The 13,163-nt window shown below is 43.0% G+C and overlaps 1 protein-coding gene across 3 annotated transcripts in view; it reads left to right on the top strand.

Moving 5' to 3' along the window:
* Positions 1 to 12,695, top strand: part of LOC147115358 (cyclin-dependent kinase 13-like) — a 107,593-nt gene extending 94,898 nt beyond the window's left edge. For 2 of the 3 annotated variants that reach the window (XM_085993903.1, XM_085993901.1), the window contains 2 exons: positions 3,681 to 4,163; positions 9,254 to 12,695. In XM_085993903.1, coding sequence (XP_085850029.1) covers positions 3,681 to 4,163; positions 9,254 to 10,131 — 1,361 coding nt within the window. In that variant the 3' untranslated portion in view covers positions 10,132 to 12,695. The remainder of the gene's footprint in view (positions 1 to 3,680; positions 4,164 to 9,253) is intronic. The other variant, XR_015079122.1, reaches the window with a different exon arrangement.
* Positions 12,696 to 13,163: the final 468 nt, after the last annotated feature.

The following is a 13,163-nucleotide window of genomic DNA, read 5'->3' as shown; positions in this document are numbered from 1 at the left end:
ATAATTGCCAGGTTTATCCTTCTCTGCTTTTTTGAACAAGGATGTAACATTTGCAGTCCTCCAGTCCTTTGGCACCACCCTTGTATCTAAGGAGGATTGGAAGATTGCAGCACCTCTGCAATTTCTACCCTTACTTCCCTCGGTAACCTAGGATGCATCCGGACCGGGTGACTTATCAACTTTAAGTACTGCCAGCCTTCCTAGTACCTCCTCTATCTTTATCTCATCCAGTATCCCGACAACCCCCTCGTTTACCGTAGCTTTGGCAAAGTCCTCTTCCTTGGTAAACACCAATGCAAAGTACTCATTTAGTACCTCAGCCCTGCCTTCTGCCTCCACCGATAGATCTCCATTTTGGTCCCTAATCGGCCCCACTGCTCCTCTGAAAACCCTTTACTGTTAATATGCCGATAGAAGACCTTTGGACTCCCTTTTATATTAGCCACCAATCTATTACATAAGAACATAAGACGTTGGAGCAGGAGTAGGTCATTTGGCCCCTCGAGCCTACTCCACCATTCAAATAAGATCATGGCTGATCTGACCTTGGCCTCAACTCCACTTCCCTGCCTGCTCCCCATAACCCTTGACTCCCTCATTCAAAAATCTGTCTATCTCCTCAATTATATTCAATGACCCAACCTCCACAGCTCTCTGGGGAAGAGAATTCCAAAGATTCACGACCCTCAGAAGAAATTCCTCCTCATTTCCGTTTTAAATGGGTGCCCCCTAGTTCTAGATTCCCCCACGAGGGGAAACATGCTCTCTGCATCTACCCTGTCAAGCCCCTTCAGAATCTTCAATAAGATCCCTTCTCATTCTTCTAAACTCCAATGAGTATAGGCCCAACCTGCTCAACCATTCTTTTAAAAGACAACCCCTTCATCTCCGGAATCTACCTCGTGAACCTTCTCTGAACTGCCTCCAATGCAAGTCTATCCTTAAATAAGGAGACCAAAACTGTACGCAGCACTCCAGGTGTGGTCTCACCAATGCCCTGTACAGTTGTAACAGGACTTCCCTACTTTTATACTCCATTCCCTTTGCAATAAAGGCCAACACTCCATTTGCCTTCCTAATTACTTGCTGTACCTACATGCTAACTTTTTGTGATTCATGTACAAGGACCCCCAGATCCCTCTGTAGCTCAGCATTTTGTAATCTCTCCCCATTTAAATAATTTGCCTTTTTTTCCCCCCCTACCAAAGTGGATAACCTCGCATTTTCCCACATTATACTCCACCTGCCAGGTTCCTGCCCACTCACTTAGCCTATCTGTATCCCTTTGGAGATTTTTTGCATCCTCCACACAATTTGCTTTCCCACCTATCTTTGTATCATCAGCAAATTTGGCTACATTACACTCGGTCCCTTCATCCAAGTCATTAATATAGATTGTAAATAGTTGAGGCCCCAGCACTGATCCCCACGACACCCCACTAGTTACAGTTTGCCAACCTGAAAATGACCCATTTATCCTGACTCTCTGTTTTCTGTTAGTTAGCCAATCCTCTATCCATGCTAATATATTACCCACAACCCTGTGAGCTCTTGTGTATTAACCTTTTATGTGGCACCTTATCGAATGCCTTCTGGAAATCCAAATACACGACATCTACTGGTTTCCCTTTATCCACCCTGCTCGTTACATCCTCAAAGAACTCCAGCAAATTCGTCAAACATGATTTCCCTTTCATAAAACCATGCTGACTCTGCTTGGCTATATTATGATATTCTCATACTGTCTCTTTGCCTCTCTTATTTCTTTTTTCACTTCTACTCTGTACTTTTTACATTGTATTATCAAGCTGACATCTGTCCCATGCTCCCTTTTCATGCTTCATCCTACTCTCTAACTCTTTCATCATCCATAGAGCTCTGGCTTTGGTTGTGCTCCCTTTCTCCCTTGTGGGAATATACCTTGACTGTACCCGAGCTATCTCCTCTTTAAAGTCCACCCATTGCTCCATTACATTTCTGCCTGCCAGTCTTTGACTCCAATTTACTCAGGCCAGATCTCTCCTAAATTCTCTGAAATTAGCCCTCCTTCAGTTAAGTATCTTTATTCCAGATTGCTCCTTGTCCTTCTCAATAACAAATCTAAACCTTATGATACTATGATCACTATTCCTGAGATGCTCCCCCACTATGACATTCTCCACTTGACCCACTTCATTCCCCAGGACTAGATCCAGCAATGCCTTTTGTTGGGCAGGAAACTTACTGATCAAGAAAGTTCTCCTGAACATGCTTTAGAAATTCCTCCCTCTCTGCCCTTAACCCATTCAATATTGGGCTGGTTAAAGTCTCCCATTATCACTACTCTATAGATCATGTAACCTCTTAGTAATTTCCCTGCAAATCTGCTCCTCTATCTCCTTCCCACTATTTGGTGGCCTACAAAATAAACCAAGTAGCGTAATAGCTCCTCTATTGTTTCTTAACTCTAACCAAATAGATTCTGTGTTTGACCCCTCAAGGACATTCTCTCTAGCACTAATATTTTCCATAATCAAAACTGCTACCCCTCTCTGTCCTTCCCTACCTTTCCTCAATACCTTGTACCCAGGAATATTAAGCATCCAATCCTCCCAATTTTTTGAGCCAGGTCTCAGTTATCGCCAATACATCATATTCCCACGTGGCTATTTGCGCCTGCAGCTCACCAACTTTATTAACCACACTTCTTGCATTTACACACATGCACTCTAAACCTAACTTAGACCTCTTTGTACTTTTTATGATCCCACCTAATTCTGTATTATTTCTAACTCTAACGGTCTCTCCCAGTCCTCTGTGCGCCTTGTTTCTACTTTTTAATACTACATCTTGGTGCCCAACCCCCTCCCTCCTGCACCATGCCTCTAGCCATTAACCTGCCATATCCTCCTATTTCTATTATTAGCGAGTGGCACTGGGAGTGATCTAGAGATTACTACCTTTGAGGTCCTGCTTTTTAAACTTCCTCCCTAGCTCCTTAAACTTTGATTGCAGGACCTCAACCCCCTTCCTTCTTAGGTCATTGGTTCCGACATGGGCCATGACTTCTGGCTCTTCCCCATTCCCCCGCAGAATGTTCTGCACCCTCTCCCTGATATTCCTTATTCTGACACCAGGGAGGCAACATACAATATGGGACTCACGTCAACGGTAGCAGAACTTGCCTGTCTCTCCTCCTGACTCTCTACTCCCCAATTACTACTGCGATCATACAATTTGCGGTTCCCCCCCCCCCATGCAGTTCTTTGCCTCACAGTGTCAGGTGTCATTACCCTCGCTGGTAATCGGTGCTGAACATTCCCGGAGGAATATTTACCTAATGCGATTGCCATCGTTACCCGGTGCTGTTACCATATTTACCTGATGTGCTCACCGTTATTATCCAGTGTAGCTACCGTATTTATCTGATGTGCTTACCATCATTACCCAGTGTGGTTACCATATTTATTTGACGTGCTTACCATTATTACCCAACATGGTTGCCACATTTATCTGCATTTATGATTTATGTTGCCATAATCTATTTATCATATTTACAAATATGCTTGGCATATTTGAAGATTGCCCCATCTTTTGTAAAGATCTAGGGCTTAATTTAAAATGCATCTTTACAAGTCACTGCTGTTAAAACCTTTTATTTGCTGGGCAATTAATGAGATTTTATATATTTTTTTTTGCAGGGAGTAAAAGCACTGGACAGCCGCTAAACCAGAATGACCTGGCCATCCTGCTGAACCTGTTGAGGTCTAAGAACAGTCTTAGCCTGGCACATCTTGCTCAAGTACTGAATATTAAAGTGAATCCTGAGACTCAGCAGCAACTCAGCACAGTTAACCTTCCAGCCGGAGTCCTGGCAGCAGCTGCTAAGCAGCAACAAGAGGTTGAAAAACCGTCACTGGTAACACCATCTGTGCCAGCTCAGCCCCCGCCCCTGCTGCCTACGGCTCAACCCCTGCCGCCTGTAACTCAGCAACTGCCGAAAAGCGAGCCTGATGCTGCTCAGGCCACCATCCAGAGTGCACTCGCTGTTTTACTAGCTCAACTGATTAAGACGCCACAGCCAAAAGAAAAAGAAATTGTCGCAGAGATAGAGAGCACTGCTGCCGATGTTGAGGTACTCACTCAAGCACCAGAACCTCCCGAGCCTGTCGCTGCTATACCCGGTATGTTAGTGTGTAATCTCTTTCACTTTATATGAATTTGTTTTAGATACTACCGATAAATTAATAACAAACAGTGCAGGTGTGATAGTTCTCTTCACACACACTTTATTCAAACAAAGCCCCTCATGGTGTGTTTTTTATCTCTCCCTACCTCCTTATACCCCCACCCTCCCTCCTCCCATGCTGCTATTCTTATTGTGTAAGTCTAGCCATTAAGTTTCATTTGACCTTGAAGTATCACAGCTGAGCTCACCCCTGTCCTTACCTAACATTTGCATATGCTTTTCAAGCAGGGTTGCTGAATAATAACTGCAGCAAGAATCTTGGGTCGGTTTGTACACTTTTTAGCAGAGACCAAAGTGTCGGATTCCTACTGCCTAGTTGAGATCAGTTCAACCAGTACAGACGAGGGACCTTCCTCGTCTATATGGATCAGTGCTGCACCACGAATGCTTTCACCCAGTGAGCCATTGGAGCAATGTCCCAAAATGAGACTTGTGTGTAATAGTCCATGAAACGTCAGACAGCAAATCCAATTCAAAGCTGGTTTCAGCCAGCTGTACCTTTTATAGGAATCCCTTTGGCTCTGTGACGAGGACAGGGCAAATGCATGTAACTGACTAGGTACAACAACATATTCAGTGTGTCTTGCCTAGATGGTTTTCGTTGACACGATTAACTTCTGAATACAGGCAACGTACACAAAGGGTTGCTTGATGTCTGCGTCAAGACTCTGAATTGCAAGCATATTTGACTCAACAGGCCTGGAAGGGAGCAACGGAACATACCAATGTGTTATCTATGATGTCCAAACCATCAGTGAGATGTTAGAGAGGAAGGCAATTAATGTCTCAATCCGTGCCATGAAAGGCCTTTTCTGACACAAATCTGTAGTTGACTGAGTCACATCGCAAGCATACAGCATTTCATTCTGAAAGTCAATTTCATTCAAAAGCCTTGTGTAATGAATTAGAATTATACAGTACAGAAGGAGGCCATTCATACCATTATGCCTATGCCGGTTCTTTGAAAGAGCTCTCCAATTAGTCCCACTCCCTTTCTTTCTCCATAGCCCTGCAAGTTTTTCCTTTTCAAGTATGTATCCAATTCGCTTTTGAAAGTTACTACTGAATCTGCTTCCACTATCTCTTTTGGCAGCACAATCCAGATCATCATAACTTGCTGCGTAAAAAAATTTCTCATCTCCCCTTTTTTTTGCCGATTACTTTAAATCTGTGTCCTCTGGTTACTGTCATTCCTGCCAGTGGAAACAGTTTCTCCTTAATTACCCTATCAAACCCCTCATAATTTTGAACACCTCTATTAAATCCCCTCATAACCTTCTCTGCTGTCGAAGAACAATCCCAGCTTCTCTAATCTCTCCACGTAACTGAAGTGTCTCATCCCTGGTGCCATTCTAGTAAATCTCCTCTGCACCCTTTCGAAGCAGGACAAATCCAATCCGGCCAATTACCGCCCCATCAGTCTACTCTCAATCATCAGCAAAGTGATGGAAGGTGTTATCGACCGTGTTATCAATAACCTGCTCACTGATGCCCAGTTTGGGTTCCGCGAAGACCACTCGGCTCCCGACCTCATTACAGCTTCGGCCCAAACATGGACAAAGGAGCTGAATTCCAGAGGTGTGGTGAGAGTCACTGCCCTTGACATCAAGGCAGCATTTGGCCAAGTGTGGCATCAAGGAGCCCTAGTAAAACTGAAGTCAATGGGAATCGGTGGGAAAACTCTCCACTGGCTGGAGTCATACCTGGCACAAACGAAGATGGTTGTGGTGGTTGAAGGTCAATCATCACAGCCCCAGGACATCGCTGCAGGAGTTCCTCAGGGCAGTGACCTCGGCCCAACCATCTTCAACTGCTTCATCAGTGACCATCCTTCCAACATAAGGTCAGAAATGGGGATGTTCAGTGCCATTCACAACTCCTCAGATAATGAAGCAGTCCATGCCTGCATGCAACTAGACCTGGACGACGTTCAGGCTTGGGTTGATAAGTGGCAGGTAACATTTGCGCCACACAAGTGTTGACTATCTCCAACAAGCGAGAGTCTAAGCACCGCCCCTTGAAATTCAACAGCATTACCATCATCGAATCCCCCACTATCAACATCCTGGGGGGGTCACCATTGACCAAAAACTTAACTGGACCAGCCATATAAATACTGTGGCAACAAGAGCAGGTCAGAGGCTAGGTATTCTGTGGCGTGTGTCTCACCTCCTAACTCCCCAAAGCCTTCCCACCATCTACAAGGCACAAGTAAGGAGTGTGATGGAATACTCTCCACTTGCCTGGATGAGTGCAGCTCCAACAACACTCAAGAAGCTCGACACCATCCAGGACAAAGCAGCCCGCTTAATTGGCACCTCATCCACCACCTTAAACATTCACTCCCTCCACCACCGGTGTACTGTGGCTGCAGTGTGTACCATCTACAAGATACACTGCAGCAACTCGCCAAGGCTTCTTCGGCAGCACCTCCCAAACCCGCGACCTCTTCCACCTAGAAGCACAAGGGCAGCAGGCACATGGGAACACCACCACCTCCAAGTTCCCCACCATCCTGATTTAGAAGTATATCGTCGATCCTTCATCGTCGCTGGGTCACAGAGGGATCTGGGGGTCCTTGTACATGAATCTCAAAAAGTTAGCATGCAGGTACAGCAAGTAATTAGGAAGGCAAATGGAGTGTTGACCTTTATTGCAAAGGGAATAGCGTATAAAAGTAGGGAAGTCCTGTTCCAACTGTACAGGGTGTTGGTGAGACCACACCTGGAGTACTGCATACAGTTTTGGTCTCCTTATTTAAGGAAGGGTATACTTGCATTGGAGGCAGTTCAGAGAAGGTTCACGAGGTAGATTCCAGAGATGAAGGGGTTGTCTTATGAAGAAAGGTTGAGCAGGTTGGGCCTATACTCATGGTTGGAGTTTAGAAGAATGAGAGGGGATCTTATTGAAACATATAAGATTCTGAAGGGGCTTGACAGGGTAGATGCAGAGAGGATGTTTCCCCTTGTGGGGGAATCTAGAACTAAGGGGCATAATTTCAGAATAAGGGGTCACCCATTTAAATCGGAAATGAGGAATTTCTTTTCTGAGGGTCGTGAGTCTTTGGAATTCTCTTCCCCAGAGAGCTGTGGAGGCTGGGTCATTGAATATATTTAAAGTGGAGATAGACAGATTTTTGAACGATAAGGGAGTCAAGGGTTATGGGGAGCAGGCAGGGAAGTGGAGTTGAGGCCAAGATCAGATCAGCCATGATCTTGAATGGCGGAGCAGGCTCGAGGGGCCAAATGACCTACTCCTGCTCTTATGTCTTATGTAACTCCCTCCCTAACAGCACTGTGGGAGTACCTTCACCACACAGACTGCAGCGGTTCAAGAAGGCGGCTCACCACCACCTTCTCGAGGGCAATTAGGGATTGGCGATTAATGCTGGCCTTGCCAGCAACACCCACATCCCATAAACGAATTATAAAAAAAAAACCTTTCTAAGGCCGTGACATCCTTCTTAAAGCGGGTGCCCAGAATTAGACATAATATTCTATCTGAGGCGTAACCGCTGATTTACAAAGGTTTAGTATAACCTCCTTGCTTTTGTACTCTATGCCTCTATTTATAAAGCCCAGGGACCCGTCTGGTTTTTTTAAGCAACTTTTTTTTAACAGCCTTATCAACTTGTCCTGCCACCTTCAAAGGTTTGTGTATGTGGACCTTCCGGTCTCTCTGTTCCTGCACACCCCCCCCCCCCCCCCTTAAAATTGTACCATTTTGTTTTAATTGGGTAAGAAATAGTTTCTTGAAAAGGGTAGTATAGCCCTTTATGACTGATTCTGTCTTTAAAGGTATAGCACTTAAAGCAATGGTCTCTTGCTGTGTGTTACTGTTTCTATGTATTAACTATCTTGTAAATAAATGTAACTATTAAATTTAGCCTGTACACATTGGCCTGATAGTGTAGCATTCATGACCTTCGAAGATGATAGAAGAATGTGGAGGTCATCCCATGTGATCTCTGGTGCCTGATATTGCAAAAAAAAACTGTATAGTGCTCTGGTCAGACACCACCCCTTGAGTACTGTGTCCTTTGTATTCCCTGTGAAGCAGTTCAGAAAAGAGCCATGTGCTGGTCCCTATCATCAAAGGACTGTGTTATGAGCAGTAACTTTTGCTTTTAAGTCTTGAAAAGAGGTGTGTGAGAGACAATCTTGTATGCAAGATAGTAAACTGTATGGAAAAGGTAGATTCAGAAAAACTATCTCAAACTGAACTTGCCATAGGTCAAGGGGACACTGGTTTAAACTAGTAAAAGGCAAATTTAGCACTGAAATCAAGCCGTTCTTTTCACAAAAAATGATCAGTACCTGGAATAGACTCTGGGTAGTGGGGACAAAAACCCTGAAATCATTTAAACAGTCGAATGCCTTCTTCATCTGTAATAATTTTGTGACCTTTTGAAAAAGATAATAGTTCATTCTGGGCACAGCAGTTATAAGGGCACAGGAATGGTGCATTGGAGAGTCTATCTGCTTGTGGAAACTACCTCTTTGCTGTGAGCCAAAGATAAAAAGTATTGGGAGAGAGCCCAAATTTTAACGCTCATACCGTGATATCTGCATTCAGGAATTTTCACTGAGCTTGTGAAGAAAGTACGAAACTCAGTATTTTAAACATTTGACCAATTCAATTTTATTAACTTTGGATATAAAGGTCATTGCATTTGACTCGTATGATTCTGTAGTGTAACATGTAACAGCTAAATCCCCAGGTTTAAGTTACAATTTCCATATATTGGAGTGGTATCACGCATGTTTAAACCCACATGCCTTAACAACTTCAGCTTTTCCCCCCAGAGGGAAGGAGCTGCTTTTCTTATACCATGCAGCCAATTTCAGTGCAGTATTGATAAAAATTCTTGGAGCTTGTTACCTGCCTGCTCCCTTGCCTGGGGATGGGCTCTGCTGTGGTTAGGAAACATCTCTCTGCAAAGAAGCGGTGATGAATGGTTTTGGTTTAGTGGTTCACAATTTTTGTTTTAAATCATTGTCATAATCCTAATGTATGTAATTTCAGATTTCAACGATGACTCTACTAGACAGTCGGATCTTAGTATCCCAGACCAGTCACCCGTACATGAGCATCCTCGAATCCTGCCTCCAGACCAGAGACCTCCGGAGCCACCGGAGCCGCCACCTGCTTCAGCAGACGGGAACTTTCAGGCAGAGGAGCAGCATAGTGCCACTCCTTGCTCCACGAGCGATCCAGCTGCAGGGGTGAAGGCAGCCCTTTTAGAGCTTTTAGCTCATCACCAAGCCCAGGAGCTGGGGCAGACAGCTGTTGACTATCGAGCAGGTGGTAACCTTAGAACTGCTGCAGAGTACGGGGATGGATTTGGGACATCCTGTTCATCTAGTAACTTCAATAGTGATGGGTACGGCAGCAGACTTGGCGGCAGTGGGGGAAGGGGCACCTTCCTGGGTAGTGCGGACGCCCCCAGTCACTCGCTACTGGATACTGTATCGTCTGCATTCAGTGTTCCATCATCTCATGCTAGTGGTGCACACCTGCATTCTGGCTACTCTGAGGCCTTTTCTAGCTCAGTGACAGGTTATGGAGAAGGGATTAGTTATCTCAACAGCAGTGCTATGCAGTTTACAGGAGATAAAGACCACAGATTTGAATACAGCCGCGGTGCTATGCCCCCGTTGGGCAGCGGTGGAAGTAATCCAGCAGCAATACCTGAAAGTACTAACAGTGCAAATGTGCCTCTTGCCACAAAACTGCAGAATTATGGGTATGTTGCCAACAGACAAGAGAACCTAGCCGCCAGTGGCCCCCTTCATGGACAGAGCTGGGGATCCCCTGGGCGTGGAGCAGGTTATTCTCATGCCTACAGTGGGCGCATTAGCACATCAACCATAGGAGGACGAGGCAGAGGTTTACCATATTGATTTACAGACCAGACTTCATATAGTATACATGAATGATACACTGATAAACAGCTGGGAAGTCCTCTGCATAGCTGTGGTTTGTACCAGGGATTTTTTAAATGTAAAATGTACATTTGAATACAAATACAAAAGTTATTAGATTTGACAAATTTGAAGTGTGTTCCATTACAAAACCGAAGGGAAGTAATGAAGAAAACACTAGACTTCTCATGAACTGCGATATTTTTCCTCGTCCTTCGTTCAACAATTCTGTTTTTAAAAAGATTATTTTTATGATTGTACATCACTTTTTCCCTTTTGACAGGTTATACCCATTTGTATTATAGCAGTTTTGAAGAGAATGGTATTTCTAGGCTGGCTGACTTTTGAGGTACTTGTTGCTTAAAATCTAGCAAGACCGTGATCATAATGTTGGCAAGAATTCTGTACATTAAGTTCTTCTGTGTGTTTGGACCAACTGTCTACTATCTGAGCTGCTAGACTCTGCAAGGCTCTTAAGTAGTGTGCTTTTTAAAAAAAAAAAAAAAAAAAAATTATTGGCAGGTAGCTGTCGGTTCTTAAGCTTGGCGTTATTGAAGAAAATGTGATTAATACACATTGTACCTGAACTAAAAACACCAATTTGATTTACCCTATTTATATAAGGACAGCGAGTATGTGGTCCTTTTTAAAAAAATAAAAAAAAAGTCATCAGAAGCTTTGAGTAAAGTCCATGCAAACTGAACTGTTGCCTTGTTTTGTAGTTCTACTTTTATCAGACAATTCTTACTAAAAACAAAAGAAATACAAAAATAAAAAGCAGCAAACACCTGGTTACTTCAGTATTTTTCGTGGGTCTTTCAATTCATTCATTTGGGCAGTTTACTTCTGCCTGTTGTCAAAATGACTTGCATTACATAAAACTGGTAGATACAAGCTAGGTTTGGAAAAGAGGGCATTTTCGATGGAGATCTCTGCTCGGTGGTAAACTTTCCCCACAATTTGTGGTACTGTACAAGGCAATTCCTACATCAAAAATATGGCGATGCCCTTTGCAATGGTAGTTAAAGCAAAAATGAATGTATGTGACAACTCATACTGCTGAAGAATGAGTGCTTTGTAATTCAATCTCCAACCAAGATCATAAACCCACTTCAGTTTCACTGTGGTGTCTTTTTTAAAGATGCCATGAGGCCTTGTTTGTTTAGAGGTATTTGTTATCTGCTATAAATCTAAAATGGTCAGAGGCAACCTGTAACAAAGGAAGCTGACATGAGTGCAGTTTATACTAGTTCTGGGCATATCTTTTTTACCTGCTTCTGCCACCGCAAAGATGGAACCTGTTCCATTCTCAAAATCCAATGTATAATAGACTTTTCGCCTCTAAATTTTCATTTTGCCCTCCAGGCATAAGAAAGTTTAATGTGAATTGCAACCAAAACTCATCACGTGTTTGAAGTTCCCCAGATATATTGAACTGTCAAGAATTCCTGTTTATTTGTTAGAATTCTGCTGTTATAATTGACATGGAAGTGCAGAGCTGTATGCAGAGGTTGGTATGTTTTTGGCAGGCAGGGTGGGAGTGGGGCGTGATGTTCCAGATCCTGATTTACTGATCTGTTCAATATAGTCCATTCTACCACCAAGTCCTACTATGCAAGCTCTCCAGTGCTAGACACTCAGCACTAGATACCATTACAGTGAAATAGTTGCTGTGTGTTCCACTGGCATGCTTGACTTTATGCACGTATGTACATATTTTGCAATGGTACCAACTTAGTCAATTTGTAGTAAATTTCCAACCATACACTAATCTGGCATGGATGTATAAATTTATAGCCCCGTTGATCTCTGCTGTTTCAAATACATGAGGATGTTGCCCTTTGGTGGGGAGAGAATTGGAATGTGTGCTGAGTTGCAGGTTTTCCAGAGTCGTGCATAAGTTTTTAAAACATTATTTTCCCACTGACAAAATAATCCTGTTCTGATTCAGTTGCAGTTTCTGTGCTCCGCTCAAAATTTTGTTGATTGAAATAAATGTACATTTCAGGTTTATTTTGTATTTTTCCATTTCCTGTGCCCACTCTTGTTGACTTTTACGCATACAGTATAATAAAAGATCTCAGGTGCCCAACCATTACTGGACATCCATATTTACTGTGATGAAATAATACTGTCCTGTACAGGAAACCTTATTGTTACACTTGTATAAATTGAGACCTGTTTTTTTTTTTTAATTTTCACTGTCATGCATAGAAGGTACAGGTTAGAAATCATTCCAAAATTGTGATATACTCGGGGATAAATGGGCACATTCATATTTTAGTGTGAACCCAGGTGTAAAATGCTTGCCCTCCCAGCCTAAATCAGTTTGTTTTATTTTCAAATTTTCAGGATGTCATTCTGTTGGCCTACTTCATCTCCACTTCAGAAGAATTGAAAAAGAAAAAGCTATTTATACTGTAATATGTTTTATGAATACTATGGCCTTTTCAAAGTTTCATGTAATTTGTTAAAAGATTGCATTCTGGCATTGTAATTTTGTATGGATCTGTAAATAAAGATGGAGATTAATTTCTGCAGAACCTGTTTGTCTACAATACCTGTGAACATTGAACTGGACTCCTCTTCCATGGATGTCAGTCTGCTGAATCTTGTGCTAAATAGCAGCCAGCAGTTTAACAATGCTTTCGTTGTGTTGCAACATAAATTTTTATACAGCCAAGAAAGATCATCTTGATGACATTCAGGATACTTACTGGAATAGATAAAATGAACCCTAATAAGTTTGAGATTGCCACAAAGTAGAGCCAGGGATAACTGGCTCAAACTTAGATAAGGAAAGCTGTTCGGGCAGAATGTGGTGAGTGTTTGGAAAGGATTGTCGAAGGGTGCAGTGGAGGCAGACGTGAGAAAATTTAAGGGAGGATTGAACCGGTATGGGAATGGATGATTGAGGGCACTAGTATTTGTTTTTGGAACTAGACAGATGGACAGCAGTCTTTTCCTATAATAAGCCTTGCAAATGAAAGATTATTTGAATAAGCTGATCT

The sequence above is a fragment of the Somniosus microcephalus genome, chromosome 7, assembly GCF_052327205.1.
Source record: "Somniosus microcephalus isolate GS21.2 chromosome 7, FLI_Smic_1.0, whole genome shotgun sequence".
Lineage (NCBI taxonomy): Eukaryota > Metazoa > Chordata > Chondrichthyes > Squaliformes > Somniosidae > Somniosus > Somniosus microcephalus.
The sequence above is the reverse complement of the archived record's forward strand: the minus strand, read 5'-3'. Positions and strand labels throughout refer to the sequence as shown.